General features: G+C 48.1%; 1 protein-coding gene and 1 long non-coding RNA gene across 3 annotated transcripts; one reads left to right on the top strand and one right to left on the bottom strand.

Annotated features, from left to right (window-relative positions):
• Nucleotides 1–5,445: 5,445 nt before the first annotated feature.
• Nucleotides 5,446–24,362, bottom strand: ACCS (1-aminocyclopropane-1-carboxylate synthase homolog (inactive)). 2 transcript variants are annotated; one of them, XM_043909887.1, is made up of 15 exons: nucleotides 24,240–24,362; nucleotides 22,307–22,597; nucleotides 19,153–19,212; nucleotides 16,579–16,649; nucleotides 15,302–15,371; nucleotides 14,548–14,614; nucleotides 12,445–12,542; nucleotides 11,837–11,914; nucleotides 10,989–11,089; nucleotides 10,068–10,157; nucleotides 8,331–8,376; nucleotides 8,076–8,217; nucleotides 6,239–6,381; nucleotides 6,001–6,154; nucleotides 5,446–5,856 (listed from the first exon to the last, which is right to left on the bottom strand). In XM_043909887.1, the coding sequence occupies exons 2-15, from the start codon at nucleotides 22,595–22,597 to the stop codon at nucleotides 5,759–5,761; spliced, it is 1,509 nt and encodes a 502-aa protein (XP_043765822.1). In that variant the 5' UTR covers nucleotides 24,240–24,362; the 3' UTR covers nucleotides 5,446–5,758. The 2 variants fall into 2 exon arrangements, with proteins under 2 accessions (XP_043765822.1, XP_043765829.1); XM_043909894.1 differs by lacking the exon at nucleotides 24,240–24,362 and adding an exon at nucleotides 24,057–24,189.
• On the top strand, nucleotides 17,419–20,852 carry LOC122698637. The gene is made up of 3 exons (XR_006342386.1): nucleotides 17,419–17,511; nucleotides 18,690–18,787; nucleotides 20,716–20,852. It is a non-coding gene; the product is annotated as an uncharacterized LOC122698637 (long non-coding RNA).
• Nucleotides 24,363–25,957: the final 1,595 nt, after the last annotated feature.

Raw genomic sequence — 25,957 nt, 5'->3', positions numbered from 1 at the left:
AATCCCTGGGTCAGGAAGATCTCCTGGAGAAGGAAATGGCAACCCATTCCAGTATTCTTGCCTGGAAAATCCCATGGACGGAGGAGCCTGGTGGGCTACAGTCCATGGGGTCGCAAAGAGTCAGACATGACTGAGCGACTTCACTTTCACTTTTCTGCTTAAACAATGCTGGCAGGCAGCCTGGTGAAGCAGAGAACACCCATCAGTACCAGAGCAAATACAATGAACTCTCTCAGAGGGACCCTGAGCTCAGAGAAGAAGTAAAGAAAATATACAAGGAGCCAAAAGTGAAGGTGACGTGAGAAAACTGAGGGTTGAAGTTACAACTTGGGCATGCAGCACGGGAAGATAAGGTGAAACCCAGGTAAAGCTATCAGACTGAGGTGGAAGACTGAAAAAAAATAAAAACTTGCTCAACGTCAGTAACAAAATAAATAAACCAAAATAAAATAAATAAATAAACTTGTCTGTCTTGTCCAGAGATTGGAAAAAGGAGAATCTCTGCTGAGTCCTTAATTTCAAGCTTCACAGGGTGGGATTTGAATGGACACTACAGGCGTGGTTCAGAAAGTTCCCCACCTAGAGAGTAACTGGCAGTGTTTCCAACCCAGGTTGGTGACACCTGACGAAGGAAACAGAAACCCTCTCTGGAGGGCCATGCCCTCAGTGCAAGCTGTCCACGATTCTGACAGGTCAAACCCTGACAAACATAAGCTCACAATCTGGAATTACGAAGCACACGAAGAATAAACCAGTCAGCAGGAACTACAAACAGCAGAAACTTAACCTGCAGAATTACAGAACTGGATTATGAGAAATAGATATAAAATAAGTAAGTTTATGGTGCTCAGAGACTTCAGAGATGAAACACAAAATATCAGAAAGGAACAAGATGATTTTTCCCCAAAGACCGAAGAGATTGAAGAAGTACTAAATATAAAAATTGGCCTTAAAAACTCAATGCGTAAGCTAAATCATAGGTTAGACACAATTAATAAACTGAGATATAGATCTGAATAAATAAGTCAGAATGCAGATTCAAGGGGGAAAAAATAACAAGGAGATGGAATATAGGACAGGGAAGTTGAAAGAGGGGGAGAATAAACAAAGAAAACCCAGAATATATCCAGAAGCAGGGACCAGAGAAAATGCGGCAGGGGCAGCACCCAAGGAGACGGTCGCTAAGATTCTAACACTATTGGACAAAGATGATCATCTGTAATAGACGGACAAGAAGACGAACAGCAGACGTCTCAACAAAAAACGAAAGGGGACTTCCCTGCTGGCTCAGTGGTAAAGAATCTGCCCGCCAGTGCAGGAGATGTGGTTTGATCCCTGATCCGGGAAGATTCCCACATGCCACAGAGCAAGTCCATGCACCACAGCTACAGAGCCAGTGCTCTAGAGCCCGGAAGCTGCAACTATTGAAGGCTACGCACCCTGCAACCCGTGCTACCCAAGAGAGCAGCCCCTACTTGCTGCACCTACAGCAAGCCCATGCACAGCAAGGAAGACCCAGCACAGTCAAAATAAGTAAATAAATCTTTTTTACAGAAAGAATAAGAAAGAAACACATTTTCAGACAAATACTAACAGGAAGAATTTACCATCAGCAAACCCTTCCTAACAGAGCATCTTAAAAGATGTATTTCAGGAAAAAGAATATTAAAACCAGAAGAAAACTGAGATGAAGTAAAGTGAAGTGGAAGTGACCATGTTAGTCACTCAGTCATGTCTGACTCTTTGCAACCCCATAGACAGTAGCCCACCAGGCTCTCCTCTGTCCATGGGATTCTCCAGGCAAGAATACTGGAGTGGGTTGCCATGCCCTTCTCTGGGAGATCTTCCCAACCCAAGGGATCAAACCTGGGTCTCTCACATTGCAGGCAGATTCTTTACCATCTGAGCCACAAGATAAAAGAGATGAAATAAAGAAGTAAAGAGATGAAGTAGAGGTCATGAAATTGACAAACTTATGGGTAAATCAAAACAAATAGTCCTTGTATAAAACTATAAAAATAACAAATTGGAAATTAAAAATGAGGCATTTACCTCCATGTTCACTGAAGCATTATTCACACTAGCCGAGGTACAGAAACAACCTCAGTGTCTGTGGATGAAGAATAGAGAAAGAAATTGGGGTATATTCGTGCAATGAAATAGCATTCCGCCATGAAAAAGAAGTAAATCCTGCCATTTATGACACCGCGGATGAACCTCAAGGGCATTTCCTAAATGAAATGAGAGAAATACAAATACTAATGCTGTAGGATCTTTCTTAGAGGAGTGTGTTGGTCACTCAGTCGTGTCCAGCTCTTTGCGACCCCGTGGACTGTAGCCCCTCAGGCTCCTCTGTCCATAGGATTCTCCAGGCAAGAACACTGGAGTGGGTTGCCATTTCCTTCTCCAGGGGATCTTCCTGACCCAGGAATCGAACCTGTGTCTCCTGTGTCTCCTGCATTGGCAGATGGGTTCTTTACCGCTAGTGCACCTGGGAAGCCCTGTTATTTTATATGGAATCTAAAAACAAAACAAAACAAACACACAAAAACTTCAGCTTATAGACGCAGGGAACAGAATGGTGGTTGCCAGAGATGGGGGTGGGGAGAGGGAGAAACGGGTGAAGGGGTGAAAGGCAAAAAGAAAAAAATGGAAAGAATTTTGTAGCAAATACCCATATATGCACCATATTATGCAATTACTATTTTACAGTACTTGTCATATGTCTATCTATTTGCTGATCCATCATTTTTCTGTTGCATTTAAAAATAAGTTGCAGATAACAGCAGTTACACCTGAATATTTTATTGAATGTATATAATGAACTAGAGATCAATATTTTGCAGTTCTTGTTTATTATGAGATAAAGTTTATGTACAATAACATGCACATGTTTTGTAATTTTTCTTTAAATTAGGAAATAACAATAGCTTTGGCAGATAAAGGGGGGAAAGTAATGGCAGAAGAAAGGAGAAAAATTAATGATTTTTCCTTCATACAAAAATTATACTTCCCATATATTCATTAAACATCTAAAAAAAGAAATTAAGTTAGGTAACAAATATGTAACAGAAAGAATGAACGAAAGCAATAATTCCTCATGAAATACTCATAAACTAGTAAAACTGATTTTAAAAAACCATTGCAAGACTGTTTGTGACAAAAATAAAAGTAGAACAAAAGTCACCAATATCAAGAGTAGAGAGGGGGATATTACTATGCAGAGAAAAGAGAAAAGAATGTACTACTGATACATACAAATGTAAACAGACCTCAAAACATCAAGCTGAGTGATATAACCCAGACACAAAAGTGAACAACTATATGATTCCTTTGACCTGCAAACTTTAAGCATGGAACCAGAAATCAGAAGAGCATTAGCCTGTAGGGGATTGGCAGTCCATGGGGTCACAAAGAATCGAGCATGACTTAGTGAGTGAACAGCAGCAGCAGAGGATTGAGAGGCTTCAGTAGGAGCTTGAAGGAATCTTATACAGTAATGGAAACGTTTCACATCATCATGCGGATTTGTCAAGGCCGCTGAGTCTTACAATGAACATCTGTCCAATTCACTGTAGGTAAACTTTACCACAGTTTTTAAAAATTAATAGGATGCAATGTTTAAGCTGAAGCGCAAAAGACATCTGAGGGCAGTACTAGACCTCGATGGTATTTTTAACTCTCCTAGGACTTTCCCTAAGTAGAATTTTTAAGTTTTTTTTTTTTTTTTTACTGTGTACAACTTTCATATGGTTTTAAAAACAAAAAGCATTAAAGACAAACCCAGGAAAACCAAAAAAAGTGAAAGGAAAAAAATTCTCACTCCTGTTTTTGTTTCCCATCCTCCCAATTCCCCTACCCCTATAGGCAATTACTACTCTTAGTTTCTTCTGAATTCTTTTTCAGACTCTCCAAGCAAAAACGAAAGCCTTAAATTTTGACTTAGGGTGGTGGAGTCTGAGAAAACATGACGTCAAACCTTAAATATCCTGTTGAGAGTCAGGTAGGCTTAGAAATGTTGTTAGAAAAGTTCACATCAGAACTGGAAATTCTGTTTGACCTGGCCTTCATCCAAACTGGGGCTGTCATGACTTTTCTTTTTTATTTATTTATTTATTTATTTATTTCTTCAGTGGGTTTTGTCATACATTGACATGAATCAGCAATAGATTTCCAAGGGTAAAGAACCTGCCTGCCAATGCAGGAGATGTAAGAGACTCCAGTTTGATCCCTGGGTTGGAAAGACCCCCTGGAGGATGAAACGGCAGCCCACTCCAGTATTTCTGCCTGGAGAATCCCATGGACAGAGGAGCCTGGCGGCTACAGTCCATAGGGTCACAGAGTCGAAGACAACTGAAGAGACTTAGCGGGCACACAATTTGACTTGGAATCCTGGCTCTGCTGTTTCTGTCGCTCTGTGACTTTGGGAATGTCATTTCATCTATTTAGGACTCAGTTTCCTTATCTCTAGGGCTTCCCTGGTGGCTCAGACGGTAAAGAGTCTGCCTGCAATGCAGGAGACCTGGGTCGAGAAGATCCCCTGGAGAAGGAAACGGCAACCCACTCCAGTGTTCTTGCTTGGGAAAATCCCATGGACAGAGGAGACTTGCAGGCTACAGTCCATGGGATTGCGAAGGGTCAGACACGACTGAGCGACTTCACTTTCCTCATCTCTAAAATGGGTGATGATAATGCCAGCTTCCCACTGTGGTTAGAGATAGGAATGCTGCATATAAATTACCCCACATGGTGTCCCAGGCATACAAGGCATTCACGAAAAGACAGGGCAGAGGGATGAATCAATGAAAGGCAGAAAGAGGAAAACAAATCCTAATCCACAGAACACGGTTTATAGAAAGTAAACGCTGATTTCACCAACATGCTCTTGACAGCGGAACGAGGAAAGAGCTTTTCCAAACAGGAGCGCCAGCACCAGAGAAGGGGCCTCAAGCATACAGCTTTAAGGCCGGTTCAGAAAGCTCCTTTGGGCTCTGAACGAAAGCAACCCTGGGGATGGGGTGGGTGGCCCTTTCATGCTTAGGGGGGAAAGGCCAGCCTGGGTCAGGTTGTCCTCTGAGCAGTTCAGGGCCCCTCATCTCCCTGCAGTCATGGCAAGGTCACTCTGGCGCAGGATCAAGAGTAAACGGAGCTCCTTGCCAGGAAGACCGCACCCTGGAGCCAGAGACGCCCCGCCCGGCTCCCACCAGGGGCCCGTTCACTTCATCCCAAGCGGAGGCTGGTCCCGAGTCCCAGGTCCCAGGTGTGCTGTGGGCCCCCACATCCTACGTGCAGGGAGAATAACCTGAACATAACAGAATTTAATTCCTTTCTCCTTGTACTTTGGAAATTACCACTCTTCTCTCTCGGGGGGGCGTGCTCTCTCTGACATGTGTTGTTCCTTTGATTTGTTTCCCTGGCAATAGAGACAGAAGACTGAAGGCCATCAAAAGGAGGTACAGGTTGTTTATTTTCACATCCTGGGGGTGCCGAGAGCTGTGTGAGGAACAGTCACGACTCCTCCGCTGTTCCGTAAATGAGTCACAGCAGAGGCTTCTAGTTTTTCCCTGTTTTGTTTTAATAGCAGGAGAGAGGGGGTGGACCACAACTTAAGGCGCATCTTGCTGCCCCTGGGAGAGCAAGGAGCAAGGATTCTTCTTCAAGGGCAAGGCCGAGAAGTGTATCTGCCTGGCAAACGGCCTGTCCAGCAACAGTCTTCACAGTGGCTGCGGGGCCCTGTGGCCACGAGGCAGTGACCAGCTCACCTGTGGGGGCCTCGTGGCTCCTGGATCTGGCGGGGAGGGGCGTCTTCTGCCACCTGGGGTTGGCCCTCAAGCACCTGTCGGACCCTTTGCATCCCTGGGAGGTGGGAAGGGGGAAGTGAGGGTCAGCACGGATGCTGGACGGGTGGGGACCAACCAGCTCAGGCTGCCGGGGCTCCAGGGGGGGCCAGAAGCAGGAGGGCAGGTTGAAGAAATGCGGTTAGGAGGCGAGACCACTCACCCAGGCGAAGCCGGTGGGTCTTGTCCGAGAAGACCAAGCGGAACCAGCCAGGCTCTTTGCACTCGAAGGCTTTGCCAAAGGACAGCAGCACCTTGTTCTCCAAAAATCGACGCCAGAGCAGCACCTCCTCCTCAAAGGTGGCCTCGGGCAGGTACTGGGAGGCATGAGAGGAGCTCGGGATGCTCGCCTGCTGGAGGGAGCTTTCTCACTGACCCCCCCACCCCACCACCTGCATTACCTTCCTCAAGTCGACCCAGATGAAGAAGCCGGCCCCGCGGCTCACGAAGGGGATACCCAGGGCCCGGAGGTCCTCCGAGACATAGGTGTGGGCAGCCTTGAGCCGGGCGTGGTTTTCTGGCAGATACACTTGGTTGATCCAGTCTGCGTGGGTGAAAAGAGAAGCCAAAAGATCAACCTCCCATCAACCCTCCACTGTGTCCTGAGAGCCCTGCCCCGCTGGCTGATTGGGGGTGATGGGAACAGTCAGTGAAAAGTACCTTATATCCAGGTACTCGGCCGTTCAGGCGCCCCTAGACACAAAGTCCGTCAGGGCCCAGACCCTCACCAGAGGTGCACCCACTCATAGAGCGACACTTCTGAGTCACCCAGGACGAGGCTCAAATCTCAGTGTGGCCACTGATGAGGTACAGGGCCTTGGACAACTTCACCTCCCGGATCCTTCTCATTTTTTAACTGACCTTTGTTTTCGGTGTCCAGTTCGATGAATTGTAACACATACGCATATTTCTGTAAACCAACCCCCCTACCCACAGGCAGGATACTGAAGAGTTAGTTCCCTCACTCCAAAGAATACCCTCATGCTGTTTAAAGTCACATCACCCCCTTCCCTGTAATTGCTGGTCTGTTCTCCATTACAGTAGTTTTTGCCTTTTCCAGAACATTACCTAGGTGGAATTATACAGTAATATAATCTTGTGAGACCAGTTGCTTTCACTCAGCACAATGCCCTTGTGATGGGTCGTCAAGGACTTTATAGCAGCGTAGTATTCCACTGTGTGGGTGAACCACAGTTTGTTTCTCCATTCATCTGTGGAAGGACGTTTGGGTTGTTTCCAGTTCGGGGTGATTATAAATAAAGCAGCTATTAACATTCACAGAGAGGTCTTTGTGTGACCATGAGGGCAAAGACCTCCCTGGGTGGGGAAGATCCCCTGGAGGAGGGCATGGCAACCCACTCCACTACTCTTGCCTGGAGAACCCCATGAACAGAGGAGCCTGGCAGGCTACAGGCCATGGGGTTGCAAAGACACGACTGAAGAGACTTAGCACACACGCCAGGGCAAATATCTAGGAGTGGGGTTGCTGGGCCATTTGCTAAGTGTGTGCTGAACTTTATAAAGAAGTACCCAGTTGTTTTGCAAGGGGACTGCTCCATCTCACATTCCCACCAGCAGCATGTGAGAATCCAGCTGCCCTGCATGCTCACCAATACTTGATACTGTCACTGTCTTTTACATTTTGGTTACTACAGCAGGTGTGTAGTAGCTGGTCCTCATTTTCCTCATCTATAAAATAATGGGAAAATTACAGGAACACCTGCTTCTGAGGATTCTGAGGAGGGACAAATGAGATGATGCATTGAGAGCATCTTGCAGGACTCAATGAATGGTGGCGATTACAGGTAACCTTTCTATCTAAACTCACTCTCTGAACCCAGGAACAGAACCGATCTGCATAGAGAGAGATACTTCCATTATAACAATTTCCCCATAATCGTGTCTGCTCTTTTCCCAGTGCTCACAGCTAAGAAGAATGAGTTCACATTGCTTAAGTGCCTGCTATATGGCAGGTGCCATTCTAATTGAATGACAAATTTCACCATCTCTACAAGACAGATTCCATGATGATCCCCATTTTGCAGATGAGAAACTGAGTCTCCGGGAGGTGAAGGAATAGGCCATGTAGTCAGGAAGTGACAGAGTGGGGTATGAACCCAGTCTGGGCTCAGAGCCAGCACTCTCAAACACCACCCTAAATTCGTCTCGTGGGAGAAGTATCCACAGCCCCTGGCCAGTCCCTCCCGCAACCTCAAGGGGCCAGGCCCAGGCAGTCACCACGGTCCCGGAGCAGCTGTGCCATCTGATACTGGGTCAGGCCACTGAGGCCGTGATAGCGGCACAGGGAGGCCACCGCCGTGGCCACGTCCCCGTTTTCCGTGTACAGCGTGCCGAAGCGGAGCCCAGACATCCCGAAGTCCTACAGCAGAAAGGCACCATGGGCGGTGGCCAGCCCTCCCGGAGGAAGCCAGCTCCACCTACCTCTCTACCCTCCCGCCTCCCTGACACCCCCAGGGCCAGCCAGGAACCCACCTTGCTGGTTGCCCACATCACGTGGGTCCTCTGGGGGTCAGGCAGCCTGCAGAGAGCACAGCATGGGAGCAGAGGCAACACAGACCCGCAGGAGCTCACAGGATTGGTTGATCAAATGAGGAGATGGATGGGTGAACCTGGTTTCATCTCCTGAATCGCTAATTCCTCCACATCCCTTACAGCAGGGGTCAGCCAACTGCAACCCACAGGCCAAATCCATCCTGCTGTCTGTTCTTGGAATTGAAGGTTTATGGGGGAACAGCCACACTTTCACATACATACCGTCCACGGCTGTTTTTATGCTATAATGCCAGAGTTGAGTGAAAAACCGTATGACCTGTAAAGCTTAAAATATCTGCCATCTGATCCAAAAATATTGCCAACCTCTGGTGCAGAGCATAGTTCAAGCATCACTTCCTCAAACAGACCTCATCTGACCACCTCCCAGTGGACCAGGCCAACTGGGTACCCCCAGCCGATCCTCTGCTGTCTCCGCAAACACCTCCTTTTTAATCATCAAATGATTAGCTGTGTATCTAGTTGCTAAAGCTTGTAGAAATACAAGATCCACAAAAGAAGGGCCTGTGTCTTTCTTGTCCGCTGACACATCTCCAGCACAGCACAGTGTCTGGCCCGCAGTAGGTAGCAAGTCCCTGTCTCTCCGAGTCTCACTCTCCTAATCCCACATGCCGTCCGCTTGGCAGAGCCTTCTGAGGACTGGTTGAACGGAGCAAAGGAAAGTGTTAAGGGACCATTGACTGAAACCACCCTAGCCAGGCAGGATAATAGTCACTCGTGTGAGTTATCTCACAACAAGAGAGAGATCTTGATGACGAACGTGGAACTGACAAGCTATGGCCTGCCAGAAGAATCTGGGAGCGGCCAAAAAGAGGGAGGAAACACCAGCCCATAATATGTCCTTCCAGCCTCCCAGAAACCCTCACGCTGGAGATCATCTTGATTGAGAGATGCTTGTGCTGCCAGCGAGGACCTTGAATTGAACCAAAAACGGGCACAAGCAAGGTGACTGGCCAGAGAACCCAGAAAGCTAATCCCATCACCACAAAACCCGAGATATTGAGCCACGTGGCAGAGCGGTTCTCCTGGGTCTCCTTCCCCTGCTGCTCTCCTCCCAGGCGCCCCTTCTCAGTTAAGTTTCTTGCTTTGTCAGCATGCGTGTCTCCTTGGACAATTCACTTCCCAGTGCTAGGCACGAGCCCACTCTCGGGCCCTGGAAAGGGTCCCTCTCCCAGACACAAAAGGACTCAGCAGGGCTGAAAGGCCTAAACAAACATGGAACCGTCAGAATCCCCGAATGCCAGATGTGCAGATGATCTGCTCCAAGTGTTCCCACAGGTGCTTTGCGTACACATGCCTGACTCAAGAATAAATCTAACTTGACTCAAACTGCATCTAAGAAAAAAAGCTCCAAGAGCTGGCAGGGCCTGGCACATGCACGGGGCCCCAGGAGTATTTGCTGAATGAATGAATGTAAGTGGAGCCACATTGGAGAAGAAGGAAACAGCAGAGAGGCCCATTTCCCGCCCTCCCAGCCTTCCCTCATGGAATCCTAAGACCCTTCCTTGAAGCTTTCAGAAACCCCACAGAACGGTTTGAAAACCACTGACTGGCCCAGCCTCCCTTCATCTCGTTGGGGGATCTGAGGACTGCAGGATTAGCAGGAAGGAAGAGGAATCGCCCTGGAGCGAGGGTGCAGGGCCGAGAGAGTCAGCTCACCTTTCCAGGCTCAGGACACTGCGGTACCCAACGGACTCCTCAAACACGGACAGCATGTAGACCTCGTCCACCATCACGTGCAGCTCATGCCTGGAGGGCAGGTGCGGGGAGGTTGGTGCGGGGAGAGAGCTTGGTTTGTTGGCCAGGGTGCTATGGCAGTGAGTCAGAAATCGACAGGGACCACAGGCTAGCCCAGGGTTACCAAACTTGCTTTTTCCAAGAACATCCACCTTTTGTCTATTTTCCTTTTTTTTTTTTCAGAGATGACACTGGGGCTTTTGAAGCACTGTGGGGTAAGGCAGAGCCCTCGGGCACCTCTACAGAGGGACACAGTTAGGTGTGAGACAGTTAAGTGTCTCAGACGGTAAAGAACCTGACTGCGATGCAGGAGACCCAGGTTCGATCCCTGGGTTGGGAAGATGGCCTGGAGAAGGAAATGGCAACCCACTTCACTCTTCTTGCCTGGAGAATCCCATGGACAGAGGAGCCTGGGGGGATACAGTCCATGGGAATCTCAAAGAGTCAGAAACGACTGAGTGACTAACACTCACACCTGGTTAAGTACAGACAGACCCAGATTCACAGCTGGCTCTGCCCCTCACTCTGAGGCTCAGCCAACTGGATAAAGACAGTATCTGCACCTAACAGCACTGCTGAGAAGATCACATGAGCGAGAACATGAGGGGCTAGCAGGGGCCTGGCCCCTAGAGCGGGCAATAAACGACACTTGTTACAAAAAAGAGAGAACTCCCGTCCCACCAGAGAGCTGCTCCCCGCCCCCACCCCCGACTCTCCTGCCAGGAAGGGTGGAAGCAGACAGAAACCTACAGTGGGGTCCAGAGGGCAGCAGGCACTACACCAAAGCTCACATCAGAACCCTAACCTGTCACAGGCTTTAGGGGTGAGTGTGGGGCACCTCACCTCTTGGCAAACTCCAGGTACTCCTGCAGCTCCGCTGGGGAGTAGACGTCACCCAGAGGATTCTGGGGGTTGATGAGGATGAGGCCTTTGACCTTCACACCCTGCAACACCAGCAGGGCAGGAGACCCTCAGCTCCTCCCCGAGGCCACAGAGTCCCACCGGACCAGCCGGGCACCAGGCGGGATGCTGGGGAAATGTGTTCACCACCCAACATGAAATGAAGAAGGGCAAAGAATTACATCTGCAGCATTGTATCAGTTATAAAAGAAAACAAATGCAGAGACCAAAGCTCAGAGGGAAATATGTGCAAACACCAACAGAGGTTGCCTTTGTTGGTAGAAATATGGGGGGGGGGGTTGTGCTTTTAAAATTCCCACAGTGGTCATGTATGACTTTTATGAGCAAGGTTTTAAAAAAAGATAGATTGATAGATTTCTGAAAAGGGGACTGGACAGGAACCACTGGTCTTTGTCATTCTTCAGGAGGCCTCAGATCCCCTCAGAACGAGGGGGCTACCTATTCAAATCACCAGAGAGATCACTGAACCACAGACTTGTAAGCTCCATGCTTGACCCACTGAATCAAAATCAGGCCGAGTGGTGGGTAGTGTTTTCAATCACTTGATTGATTGATTGTACACCGAGAGTCTCAGGGTTTTTCTCTAGTGGGAAGACCTCTATGGGCAGGCTCCTTCTTGACCCCCAGAATGGTTCCATGCTACCACCCTATCCCCATCCCCCACATAGAGTCCCAACCCTTCTCCCTAGGAGATCGGTCCACAGGAAGGGGGTCCCTGCCCTGCTCAGACCCACCCACTTCCAGCCTTAGGTTTATTTTGATCCCCAGACCTCAGAATTAGCTCCCTGCAGGGCCATCTCCAGCTTCTCCACTGTGAGCTGGAAGGGGCGTGTTTCCAGCCCAGTGACCTGAAAAAGATCCACAAAAGCCACCAGCCAGATTCAGTCACCCCACTCCAGACCTGAACTCTGGGGTCTCACCTCCCCGCTGACACCTCCAGCCTCCTCTTGGACAATCTCAGAAAACACAGGGTGTGCGGGGTCACTCCCTTCTCACTGCCACTCACACATCACATCAGGGCAGCCTCACAGCTCTTGGGTTTGGAGAAAAGCCCCCTGAGGTCCTCTGATTGGGGTCCCTGGGCTTCCATGTGGAGGTGTGCTCTGCCCTGTTCTCAGCGCACCACTTCTGCGTGGTCTCCCTGGGATGCCCTTGGCTTCTACATGGACCCCAGGGATCTCAGAGCTGGAAGATCAGATGTCCCCAGGGCACCCAGGCAAGGGCAGCCATGGCCAACGGGAGACCCCATTCTCCTCCTGGCCATAACCCCAGAGCCCGCGGCATGGACTTCCTCTCATGACCACCATCAAATTCAGAAGCAGGAACATCCTGGCCTACAGGAAGGTCCAGGCCCACCGGGGGTCCCAGGAACTCTTACCTCACTGTCCAGATAGACATAGACCAGTCGGACGTTGCCATAGAGATACACGTGCTGCGTGATGGCTCCATAGTAAGGCGCAGGGATCAGGAAAGCCTCTGGGGGCAGGAGTGAGCCAGGGCCTGTCACCCTCTGGCCAGGATGCCCGGAGCCCCCATCCACTGACCTCTCCAAGCCTCTCCACCCCTCTCCAAGTCTTCAGTGTCCTTAGGGAATATGCTTCCTCTCTCAGCTCCCAAAATGCTTTCTAAAGCTTGGATCCACTGAGATCAGTCCCTTTTCCAAAAATAATTAGCTAACATTTATTGAGCACTTACTCTGTGTGGGGATCTGTGCTAAACATTTTTTAATCTCATTTGATCATCACAGCCACTCTGTTATTATCTTAACTTTACTGATGAGCAAACTGAAGCTTAGGTCCTTCAGAAGCACAGGACATGCGGGGTTACTCTGAGGACAGACTTGGCCCCAGGAGTCGAAGCTACAGGGCGATGATCTGGGTTTAACAAATGGAAAAACTTGAGGATGGCTAGAACCGCCCAGAGACAGAACATGCTGCTTCTGGAGGGGTGACTGCTCCACCCCTGGGGGCACTGACACCAAAGTCTGTGACCACTAGGGCGGGAGGGGGTGTCACGCAGAAGACTCTCACTGTGGACGGGGCTTGATGAGATGATGTCCAAGGTCTGCTCCAACGCAGAGGTGAAGGCACTTGCCCCGGTTCTGCAGCGGTCACATCGGTCAGGCTGAGCTCCTCGGCTTTCAGCACAACCCACCCCCCCACCACAGCTCCCAGCTCTGGAAGGGGTGGCCTCTGTCCTACATGTCCCCTCCACTGGCCACAGGGACTGGACCAGAGGTAGACAAATGACCCCAGGAGCCAATGCACCAGCTGGCCCAGACACCCATCACATTCTCTCTGTCTCAAGACTTTGCTCCAAGAAGCAAAGACCCTTGTGAGATGAGAATGAGCACTTGAAAGCACAGGTCATGCAGTCAGAGCTGGGCCAGCAACCTGGGGCCCTACAGAGCTGAGGACGGTCCAGAAGAAGAGGGAGGGGGACCGCACACATCAGGGGCAGACAGAGAGTGTGCGCTTCTCCAACTCTTGCTTGTTCTCAAAAGGGTGGGAAATTGCCTGTTACATCCTTGCGATGAAGCTCCCTTTTAGGTTCAAAATATTACATCTTTCTGTGTGATTCTGACAAGTAACTCAACCCCGTGGGCCTTAATCTCCTCATCTGTTAAATGGGAATAAAAGCCCAGAACCTATCTCACCCCTTGGGCCTTAATCTCCTCATCTGTTAAATGGGAACAAGCCCAGAACCTATCTCATTGAGGTTACAGTGGGGATTAAATGACAGACTGTGCCTAGCCTTAGACCAGTGCCTGAAACATAGCATGTGGTCAATAAATGTTACTAATAGTAGTTTAGAAGTTACACTAGTGTGAGCGGGCCTCTGTTCCTGGCAGCCAACAACCCTGCCCATAACTGTGGTCAACATGTCCTGGAAATGACCGTGGCTATTGCAGCAGGTGCTGCTGGCTAGCCAGTTGACATCCATTCCTAAGAGAGCACACAGATTTTTCAGCGATGACCAGCAAAAAATCCAAGGAAAGTGGACCTTCCCCCAGACCCTGGGGATGAAGCAAGTTCAGTTTAAACCAACCAGGGTTCTCCTACCCTTCGCCAGGGACTGCTTTGGGAATGGGTTTGTGAGTCCATTCTGGCCAGACAGATGAAAGGGACTCTCCTGGAAAAGAGTAGGCCCATTTCCTCCCTCCCCTCAAGAAAGAGACAAGCAAAGCACAGCCTCCCTCTCTTCCTACTTCCGGACATGCTGTGACATGAGGCCGTGAGTGCCATCGGTGAGCAGGAGGAAAAGCCAAGGTCGTCACAGAGGCACAGCCCAGAAGCCTGGCATCACCTTGATTTCCCCTGGAACTGCCAAGCCCTGCTGTCTTGTCAGGGCACTTAGTTCAGCCCCCCGTGGTCTAACAGTTTATTAGGGTAAAAGCATCTGATGCAGCCCTCCAGGCCCAGCAGCCGGGGTTGGGGAGGCGGGGAAAGGGACTGCGGGCCCAGGGCTAAGGTCTACTCACCCCCCGCCTCACACAGCACCGTGGCCAGAGCAGAGAAGAGAGAGGCACAGCCGTTCAGAACAACCACCTGGGGGCAACACATCCCCAGGACCAAGATGAGTCCATGCGGGAGGGAGCGCGGGCCTGCAGCCTGCATCCCAGAGGGCACAGAGGCAGGGGAACGCGGGGGGCCCTCCTGGGCACTGCCCCAGCAAAGCCACGGGGGTCCCCGCAGGCCCCTCCTGACAACAGCCAAGTCCATCTGTGTGGCTCACTCGTGGGGACCCTGTTACAGATCCACTGAGCAAGCAAGAGGGAGCTGGTCACTCAGAGAGTCCGGCCCGAAGGTGTGGGGGCAGAGGGGCCGCAGGACAGAGCAGGGCAGAAGTTACACTACTGCTGCTGTTTAATTGCTAAGTCACGTCTGACTTTTTTGTGACTCCATGGACTACAGCCCACCAAGCTCCTCTGTCCATGGGATTTCCCAAGCAAGAATACTGGAGTGGGTTGCCATGCCCTCCTCCAGGGGATCTTCCTGACCCAGGGATCTGGAAGCGTCTCCTGCCTGGCAGGCGGGTTCATGACCACTGAACCACCTGGGAAGTCCTACAGAAATTATACCCAAACTCTGAATATCTAGGATGAGGGGAAAGAAGGGAGGGGGGTCTTCCTAATTTCTATAACAAAACTAAGTGACCCCACCTGAGCCCTGGCCAGCCAAAAAATGGGGAGGGAGCAGAAGAGGAGGAAAGAGCAGAGGAGGGGAGTAACTCACGTTCTCCGGTTTAAGGGGTGCAGGGCTTCTGCAGTAGAAAGACAGGAACCTGGCCACTTCCTCCCGGAGGCTGGAGATTAGACAGACAGATGGCAGTGCTTATCAGAGGGGCTTGAACTCCTCCCCGACCCCGTCCATCCCAAAGCTCCTCTAGTGCATCTTCAGGCAGCTGCCATCACCCTTTTCAGCTTCCCATGAGGGGAATACAATCAGTATCTGTCTCCACTCCTTGGCACCCACCTCCCTCCTTGGCCCCAACACTATCCACATGCATCGAAACTTTCATTCCAGTAGTTCTAGGACACCTGACCTACCTAATCAGCAGACTGTAGGAATATCACAAGTAACACTCTCTATGTAGATCTAGCTAATAGTAATCATAATAATAACACATTATCATAATAAAATATATAATGCATAACAAATAATTATTATAACAATAACTATTATCAGAGTTATTGCTAACATTTACAAGCATCTACCTTATGCAGATGTTAGAGAATTTTCCTTAATCTTCATAAAACTCCTGTAACTACTATTATTATTCCCATTTTACAGACAAAGAAACTGAGGCTTGAAGGAATTAGGTCATGTGCCGATTAGTGGCAGAGTCCACACTCAAGCCCAGGAATTATTCTGGGTGCCTGGGTGACTCTAGGGCCACCATCCTCGTTATTACAAGAGTGGGTGCCTTGGAATTACCCTTGTTATCACCCTTGGAATCAAGTCCTGCTCCAGCAATAAATCCTTAGGACAGCATCTGGGCCCTAGCAAGTGCTCAACAAATATAAGGGCTTATTTCATTTATCATCTCCCATTTTACCAGCAGCAGAAGTCTCCAAGCTGATTGTGGCTCCTCTAAAGCTACTGAGAAGCTGGGAACAAAGACTCCTGACCTGAAGGCCTTCCCCGTGCTTCAGACTCAGAGAGACCAAGCCTGGGGGCCCCTGAGCGGGGGTGGGACAGGCAGGAGGCACCAGGTCTCTGCAGATGCTCCACGAGACCCCGTGACCACCCACTCTCCTGGACCAGGCCTCAGCTCAGGGCAGGCTTTCTCAACCCAACAATGTTGATGTTTGGGGCCAGATCATTCCTTGCCATGGGGGCAGGCATCGTAGGAAGTCTAGCAGCATCTCTGACCTCTACGCAGTAAAAGTCAGCGGCACCCCCTCCCCCAAGTTACAACAACCAAAAATGTTTCCGGATGTTGCCACATGTCTCCTGGGAAGCAAAACCGCCCTGAAGGTGAGAACCACTGGCCCACAGGTCCTACTTACAACAGATGTCCCCTCCAGTCGGGGTACTGCAACAGGGACGGCTCCACCTGCAGCATGTCGCTCTGACTCAGCTGGGGACAGAGAGGGGAGAGCAGGATTAAGCGCCGCACACCTCATGGGCACCCCTATCCACACAGCACCAGGGCTTCTCAATCCAAGGGCTGCTCATCAGAGAAGCCAGGACGGGGGCAGCCCAGGGATAGCATTCTCACGCCCATCTTGCAGATGAGGAAACTGAGGCTTAAAAATGTCAGCTGTGGGAATTCCCTGGCAGTCCAGTGGTTAGGACTCCTGGCTTTCACTGCAGCAGGCACAAAATTCCATCCCTGATTGGGAAACTAAGATCTTACAAGTCATGCAGCGTGGCCAAAAAAGTCAGGTGGCTAGGCAATGGGACAGTACTAGCAAGTGGCAGAGCTGAGACGAAACAGAATTTCTGACCCCTAGTCCAGTGCTCTTTATACAATACGCCACCTGACAAAACCAGAGGGTGGATTTGCGGAGGCAGTGGAGGAGACCTCAATCCTCCGTTCCTCTGTGGGGTGACCGAAAAGGCCCCAGAACTGGGTGCCCAGTTTTGGTCTTGGTTCTGAGTCCTGGAGGGACTCAGGCCACTGCCCTCCTGCAGCCTCAGCTCAACCTCACACTTTGGAAAATGCAGCCATTTGCAGATCACCTCCACTGCCCCAGTGCTGGGTTAGGGACTCCCACGGCATCATGCCCACAAAGTCAAGAAAGGCAGGAGTCATGGGAGGTGGAACAAAAAGGGACAGAGGGAATCAGCCATGTGTCCATAAGGCCACCCTCTGCCCTTTCTCCCTCTTTCCTGAGAGCCATGCTGTCCAATACAGAGGCCGCTGGCCACTGTGGCTCCTGGCTCCTTACGTGCGGCTCTCCTGAACTGAGACACTGGATTCTGAAGACTTCTATGAAGTAAGTATGTAAAATATGGGGCTACCCAGGTGTCTCCATGGTAAACGACCCGCCTGCCAATGTTCGAGCTCGAACCCTGGGTCGGGAAGGTTCCCTGGAGAAGGAAATGGCAACCCGCTCCAGTGTTCTTGCCTGGGGAATCCCAGGGACAGAGGAGCCTGGCAGGCTACAGTCCATGGGGTTGCAAAAGAGTCAGATACAACTTAGCGACTAAACAACAACAATAGCGACATGTAAAATATCTCATTAATAATTTTTATATTGATTACATGTTGAAATGGCCACATCTTAGATATATTGGGCTGCATAAAATATATGGTGAAAATGAATGTTACCAGTTTCTTTATACTTGTTTAACAGAAAAATTTTAATTGTATATGTGGCTCACATTTTATTTATCCTGGATGGCGCTGAGCTGCCTTAGAGTGAGGAGATATCTTTGGGTAGAACAGGCTTTTCAGGTCCACTCCCTATACCCCTCTCCTATCATGGCTCAGATGTTCCCCTTTGGAAACATGTTCCTTTGGGTTAAGTTCGCTCTCTCCATAGCCCCAGACTCTGACTCCTAGGCCTTGAGAGACAGGTAGTTCCAATCGTTTGCTAGAGATGGCTCTCACTAGCTCAAGAAATCTGATTATTCTGTCTATACGTGAGTGGGCAGGGAGGGAAAGGGGAAGAGGCAAAATAAGGGTAAGGGATTAAGAGGTCCAAACTACTAGGTATAAAATACGCTACAAGGATATACTGTACAATATGGGGAATATAGTCAATATTTTATAGTAGCTATAGATGGAGCATAATCTTTAAAAATTTTCTTAATATTAAAATGAAATTAAAAATTTTTTTAAATATTAAAAAAATTGTGCGTCACTGTTATATACCTATAACTTAAATAATACTGTATAGCAATTACACTTCAACTTAAACAAATAAAATAATCTGATTATTACATTTTCAGCAATTTTTCAAAGTGTGCTAAAAACCAGTCGTTTTCAAAAATGAAATTATATAAACTACCTAGAAATTATGTAAGTCAGTCATAGTAAAAACATAAGTAAAAATCATAGTAAATCAAATCATAGTAAAAACAAAGGGAAAAGGTACTCAAACAATACTGCTTATGGTCGACATTATTCCATTTCGCTCTCATCTGAGCTCCGGGGGTTCTTTACATCCAGGTTGTCTGTGAGGTGGGACCACGTGATGTGCCCTGCACCTCTCTTCCCAGTTCTGCGTGCAGTGATAGCACGCACGACCCTGAATCAGCCACAGTGGGGTATGTACACTATGGGACTCCGCAAAAGCTACAGATCAGGACTTCTCCTGCCCCAGAGCCAGTTGTTAAATACTGACCACACATCACTGAGTGTCTCCGCCTGAGAGCAGAGACCCAGCCAGCAGGAGGGGCTGAGGCGGGAAGCAGCCAGAAGCGGAGAAGCAGCAGAATCAGAGTCAGGAAGTAACTCGCCCCAGATGGCAGAGAACGTGGTCCCCAGGGCAGAGTGGGGCCTCCTGACTCTAAGGCCAGGGCAACCGAGGCAAGCAGCCAGCTCTCCGGGGGGAGTATTCCCCTGGAGGGAATCCCAGGGAAGGCAGCCCCTCGGAGCTGGGGATGCCACTCAGAGGTGCACTGGGACTTACCCGTCTGGACAGCAGGTCAAAGCAGAGTTTGTTCTCACTGGTGCCCAAGTTAATGATGCCCTGGAGGTGAGACATACAGAGCCACGTAAGCACAGCAGAGGGTGCCAGCAGAAGGCTCCAGGAGCGCACGAGGCAGCGAAGTGGAGCTCTGCAACCTCGACCTTCCCACCACCCCACCCGGTCTTTGCTCAAGCGCTGCCCTCCGTAGGGTTCCCTGATCGTATCTCCCCATTTCTGAAGCTCTGTGCAAATGCCTTCTCCTCCAGGAAGCCCTCCTTAAAATCCCACCCGCATGGGGATCTTTTCTACTTCGGGACCCCAAAGCGCTTTAGCTGTCCCCCTTGAGATCACTGGTCAGCTTCCACCCCAGGTCACAAAGACTGATGTACAGGCTTTGTCTCCCCTACAAGATGGGCAGGTCCCTGAAGACACCACATGCCCAAGACACACACTGAATCTCTCACGAGGCTCAGTTCACAAGATGAGAGAATGTGTTCACAATAAACTAGTGCTCTGGCAGGAACAGGAAGAGGGTGAATATACAATAAGAAGAGGCCCTGGGCTGGTGGAAATTCTCCCTGGGGTGGGGACCCATGCCACATTATACAGCATCCAGATTCCAAACATGTAAGGCACTGTTTTCATAGGACAAGGAGGAGGGCAGGTGCAGCTCGAGTTGCCCCTTATAGAGTCCCTGAAAAGACTCAAGCACAGCTAATTCCTGACCCCTAAGTTATTAGAGGGGATGGGGAAGGAGGGAGAATGAAAAAGTAGAGCTTCAGTGGGCTCAGGTTATGAAAACCAAAAGGCAGTGCTTCTTCACGCCCTGGGGAACAAACCTATAGGATCTTCCCCACAACCAATCCATGACCGAATCCTGTCACCTGTGCCTGCAGATGCAGGCACAGTCCAAGCAGTTCTCCTCCACTGCTAAGACCCTGGCCCAAGCCACCAGTCTCTCTTGTCTACATTATTGCAATAGCTTCCCTCCTTCCTTTCCTGATCATTCCCTCATCCCCATTCTGCCCGAGCTGAACCTCCATACTGCAGTCTGAGTCTAAGCCATCTTTTTAAAAGAAAAATCAGATCCCATTGCTCTTCCTTTGAACCCGTTCCATCCCATTTAGTCTAAAATCAGAAGCCTCACCATGTCCCATGAGACCCTACAGCTCTAGTATCACCCCTGCCCCCATTTCCTCTCTGACCTCATGCCAGCCTCCAGCCAGTAAGCCCCTCTGCTGTCCCTTGAACTGCTCTGGGGACTTTGCACTGGCTGTTCCCTCTGCCTGGAATGCTTTTCCCCCAGATACCTACAAAGCTCACTCCCTGTGACAGGCAGCCCCCAAGATGGCCCTCAGTGACCCCTACCTCCTGGTGTGCAGGGCCTTGCATAATCCCTTCTCCTTGAGTGTGGGTAGACCGAGTGACCTGCTTCTAATGAACAGAACATGCAGACGTGACGGGATGTCACTTCCCAGACTAGGTTACAAAGAGTCTGTGGCTCCCATCTTGGGCACTCCTGACCTCTCATTCTCTCTTCCTCTCGTGGGTCGCTTGCCCCAGGGAAAGCCAGCCGCTGTGTCACGAAGCAGCCCCATGGAGAAGACCACGTGGGGAGGAACCGAGGCCTGCCGATACCCATGTGAGTGAGCTTGGAAAGGGATTGTCCTCCTGCCCACTCTGTAATCATGTGAGTGAGCCTGGAAATGGACGATTTCCCTGCCCCACCAAGTCTACAGATGAGACCACAGCCCCAGCTTCATTGCAACTTCCCAGATCTTCAGCCTGAAGCACCACCCTGATTCCTGAATTCCAGAAACTGTGAACTGTTTCTTTTAAACTGCTAAGATCTGAAACACATTGTTACACAGCAAGAGGTAACCAATATTAGCATATATATATACTGTATCTATACACATGTATATGTATACATGTATGCTAGTGTATACATATATACTATATGTATATATGTATAATATATATATATTACTAGGTATATATTATATATTATATTACTAGGTATTACTAGTATATATATAATATATAATATAAATTTTATATATATTAATATTATATATTATATTATATATTGTATTATATATTATATAATTATATGATATTTATAATATAATATATGAATTATTAATATATAATATATAAAATTATGTAATATATAATATACATTAGAATATATTATATTATATATATTATGTTATATGTGTTATATATAATATATATTATATATACATTATATAGTATACTATAGATATTATATTATATATAAGCAGTAATAATATTATATATATTGTATAGCAATATATATACTATAAATATATATACATTATATTATATATTATATATTAATACATTATATCATATGTTATATTATATGTAATATTATACATGTTATATTAAATAATAACATTATAAATTATACTATAATAAATTATATTAATATTGTTATAATAATTTTATTATAATTTATTATAATTGTTATAATAATTTTATTATAATAGTATGATTTTATTGTTATAAATTATTACTAGTGATCATTAATTATATCTATTATTATAATTAATAATAATTAAATTATAATTAATAATGTGTTATTATAATATGCAATTATTGTGTTGTTATAATAATACATTAGTAATAATAGCAACTACCACTTATTGAATGCTCAAAGTGAAGCACTGTGCTAATAATTGATATACCTGATAACATTTAGTTGTGACAGTACAGAATATAGCAGGTATTATTACCCCAATATAGAGATGAACTGACGTTCAAAGACTTTAAGTAGTTAGCTCAAGAATATACAACTTGAAAGTGAAACAGTTTCAGCTTGAACCCTAGTTCTGTCCCAGCTCTAAAGCTGAATAGTTGGGCTGTGGATCAGAAGCCATATAAGAGCATGCCATGGTTTTTTAATTCCTCCCCCACAAATCAAGTTTCCCTTAATTATAAGTGGACCATTTTCTGATTCAGGTAATATTTTGGGACCTCTCTAAGCAACACTGCAAACCCCGTTGGAAGTCAGAAGTCCATAACTCTAACCTGACAAGAGCAAGCTGGGTGTTGCCTTATCGTTCAAGGTGGTGTACCCTTCCCCAGTTCTGTCTTGGGTCCCAGTGGGGAGGGGGGCATCACTCACACTAGGGTTCTTATCCTCATCATATTCGTCCATGTGGTAGGTCCTGTAGCCCTCCTCAGCTGAATCCCAGAACCATTTAATGACGCTTCCTCTAGAGGACAGGTAGGGGCTGCCGGAGGAGAACATGGCAGTGGGGTCACCCACCCCATAGAACTTCAGTGGCTTCTGGTCTGGTTTTCTGGAGCATTCTCTTTCCAGACCATCTCCCTTGTTACCGGGCAGGCCCTGTATGGAGTCTGAACCTGGACAGGCGGTAGTCATCCTGGATTCCTTCTGAGGGAGGGTGGACATCTGCAGAAAAACAAAAGCATTCAATCTCTGATCTGATCAAGGACCTTCCATAGCACCAAGCATCAAAAATGAACTGGGGGGACTTCCCTGGAGGTCCAGCAGTGAAGACTTCACTTTCCAGAGCAGGGAGGTGAGGGGGGGGGGCTAAGATTCCACATGCCGTGTGGTTTAAGAAACCAAAACTTTAACAAAAAATAATAATATAACAAGTTCAATAAAGACTTAAAAAGTGGTCCACATCAAATACAAAAAATCTTTAAAAAAATGAACTGGGGGTCATGGGGCCCTCCCCCTTCTCTACCTCCCCTTCCTTTAAGTTTATATAGTTATCACTTCCTGTGTCCCCTACTAGTTGTAACCATGTGTGCAATCGCTTCAAGGCATCAACACTACTAAGGATTTACAGGCAGAGGGTTTATGTGTTACTGTCTACAACTTTAACTAATGGCCGCTTCTGCTTGCTTTACTTTGGGAGAAGTCTTTGATTCTGCAGACTAAAGTGTCACCAGCTTCTTTTTTCCCTTCTTGCTGATCTCAACTAAAAAAAAAAAAAGTTAAAATTTTCTGACTTAGAGCAGAAAGGGCCTGGAGTCCATGGGTCTTGCGGTGACTGATGTGAAGAGGAGTAAAGGATAGGATGAGATTACTTGGTGACTTGGAGCAGACAATGGATGAGGCCTGAGAGGACGGAAATGGGGGTCTCTGCAAGTGCAGGGACCCAAGGCAGCGCCTAGAATTCCATCTTCACTCCCAAAGTGGGGCAACTCTGGCCTCAGGAAGAGGCTGGTCTGATCCTGAGCTCTGATGTGAACTCCACTTTCTAAGCCAGTGTCCTCTCGGGCAAAGTGGGTGTAACCGTAACTATCTCATAGGGTAGCCCTGGTGAGGACATAAACATGAGTTAGTGTAAATGGCCTAGGACAAATCCTGACTCATGGCCGAAGTTCAGTAAATTATGTTTATATTTATTGTTATTATAAAACTCCCTGCCAATTTCCCTAGTCCTGATGCCCAAGCCTCACAACACCCGATGACGGGGGACCAATCAGCGGCTCAGAAACACAGCGGGGCTGCCCGGGTTAAATTTTGCTCCATGAAGTCATTTCTAGGTCCTCCCCCAACTGACTGGGCCTCCAGAGCCTTAAATCGGTTCACGACCCCCCACCCCATCCCCCTTAATCCCCCTCCCCGCAGCCTTGGACGGCGGAGAGTTCAGAGCCGGACACCCACGTGGCCGGCCTCCGAGATCCGCGAGAGGATCTCGCGGCTAGGGCGGGTGGCAGAGCGCAAGGCCCCTGCAGGACAGCAAGCGCCCGCGGGAAGAGCCAGCTCCTGGTCTCCGGGAGGAAGTGAGAATTGGAGCCGAGGGCTGCGAGACGGAAGGGCCGGGACTTGTGCAGAGAGACCTCGAGCCCGAGCCCCCGCGGGCCCCCCCTGCTCTGCAAAGCGGGGATCGCACCTCCTTGGCGGAGCTGGAGGCACCGGCACCCGAGACTCCGGGGACGCGCGGTCTCTGTCCGAGTCCTCGCCCGGACGCGTCTTCCGCCGCTGCGCGCGCGGCGCACCCGGGCCCAGGCACACGAGGGGCCACACCGCGAGGCTGGGGCCCCCCAGAGCCTGTCTCCCTGAGACCGACTCCCACCTTTGGCCGCCCAAGCCGGACGGGAAGCCGGGGAAGGGCAGGCGGCCCGCGGCCTGAGCCGGTCCAGGAAGGGGCGGGCCGCCAGCTGCCACCGTGGCGCGCTGACCGCGTTCCCGGCCGGGTCTCCCCGCCCCGACACACGCGGGCGCCTCCCTCTGCCGCCAGGCCTTAGCTTACCCATTTTAAGGCAGTTACCAGGGTTACCGGGCAAATGTGTGCCTGATTGGGACCTATGGAAAAGCCTTTTCGGATTAAGGCGTGTGCATCCTTAAAACATCCTTCTACTGAAAGCGCTTCTGACCTGAGTTTGTCTTTTCTCCTCCTCCTTTCCTGCTACAGAACACTTGTTGAACTTTTTACCTTGAGTTCAGTTGCTTAATCGTGACCGACTCTTTGCAACCCCATGGACTGCAGCACGCCAGGCCTCCCGGTCCATCCCCTGTACATTCTGGGACTTTGGAAATGACCTAGACCCAGGACCCGGGCCAGTGCAGAGCCTTGAATAGTAAAAGTCTCCTTTTCCCATGAAAAAAAAAAAAAACAAAAAAGCAGGACCCGTCAATACAGTGTGTGTATATATACATATATATATATACACAACTCTTTGTGACACCATAGACTAGCCCACCAGGCTCCTCAATCCTTGGGATTCTCCAGGCAAGAATACTGGAGTGGGTTGCCATTCCCTTCTCCTGGGGATCTTCCCAACCCAGGGATCAAGCCCAAGTCTCATGCATTACAGGCGGACTCTACCATTGAGCCACCATGGGTGAAAGCCCCTATATACTTGGCCCTAAAATGTCTCCGTTTCAAAGGACTGAAATTGTAGTTTCTGTTCTCTAATCACAAAGGAACTTAAACTAAAAATCATTAACAAAGATAGCTGAAAGACCCCAAATATTTGGAAAGTAAATATTTACTAAATAAATTATAGAGTTGGATACAACTGAGCGACAAAACTGAAGAAATCACAAGGAAAAGTAGAAAATTGAATGATCATAAGAACCCAGCTTATCAAAATTTATGAGATGTTGCTAAAGCAGTGCTTGGAAAGAAATCAATAACCTTAAATGCTTACATTTAGAAAAAATAGCTTAAAACATTTGGTCTAATCTTCCCTCCTAAAAAGCTAGAAAAAGAACAAATTGAACCCAAAGTTAAGAAAAGGAAATAAAGAGTAGAAATGAAACAGAAGAGAAACGTATAGGGGAAAAAAAGAAATCAATGAAACTAAAAGTTGGGTCTTGGAAAATATTAATACAATTGATAAACATTTAGATTAACTGATCAAAAAATTCATTTAAATATCAAGAAAGAAAATTATAACACAATATCCTTCATGAAAATAAGAATTTTACATCTAATATCAAGCCAAATCCAATGATATATGAAAGGTGATGCATCATGACTCTATGGGGCTATTGCAGGAGTATGATATTGCTGTAACATTTTTTAATCAATATAATTTTATCACATGAATAACTAAGAATTATCTCTAGAGGTATAGGCAAAAACATCTGGTAAAAACTGAACCCACATTTATGGTAACACTTTCATCAAACTAGGAATTGAAGGAAATTCTTCTATCTGGTAATGGCAGTATGAAAAATATTTCCAGTAACATTATACTTAGGAATGAGAGACCAAACTCAATCCTGTTAAGATTGAGAACAAGGCAAGTATGTTCTTACTATTTTATTTAACTCTGTTCTTGAGGT

This window comes from Cervus elaphus, chromosome 1 (assembly GCF_910594005.1).
Source record: "Cervus elaphus chromosome 1, mCerEla1.1, whole genome shotgun sequence".
Classification (NCBI taxonomy): domain Eukaryota; kingdom Metazoa; phylum Chordata; class Mammalia; order Artiodactyla; family Cervidae; genus Cervus; species Cervus elaphus.
The sequence above is the reverse complement of the archived record's forward strand: the minus strand, read 5'-3'. Positions and strand labels throughout refer to the sequence as shown.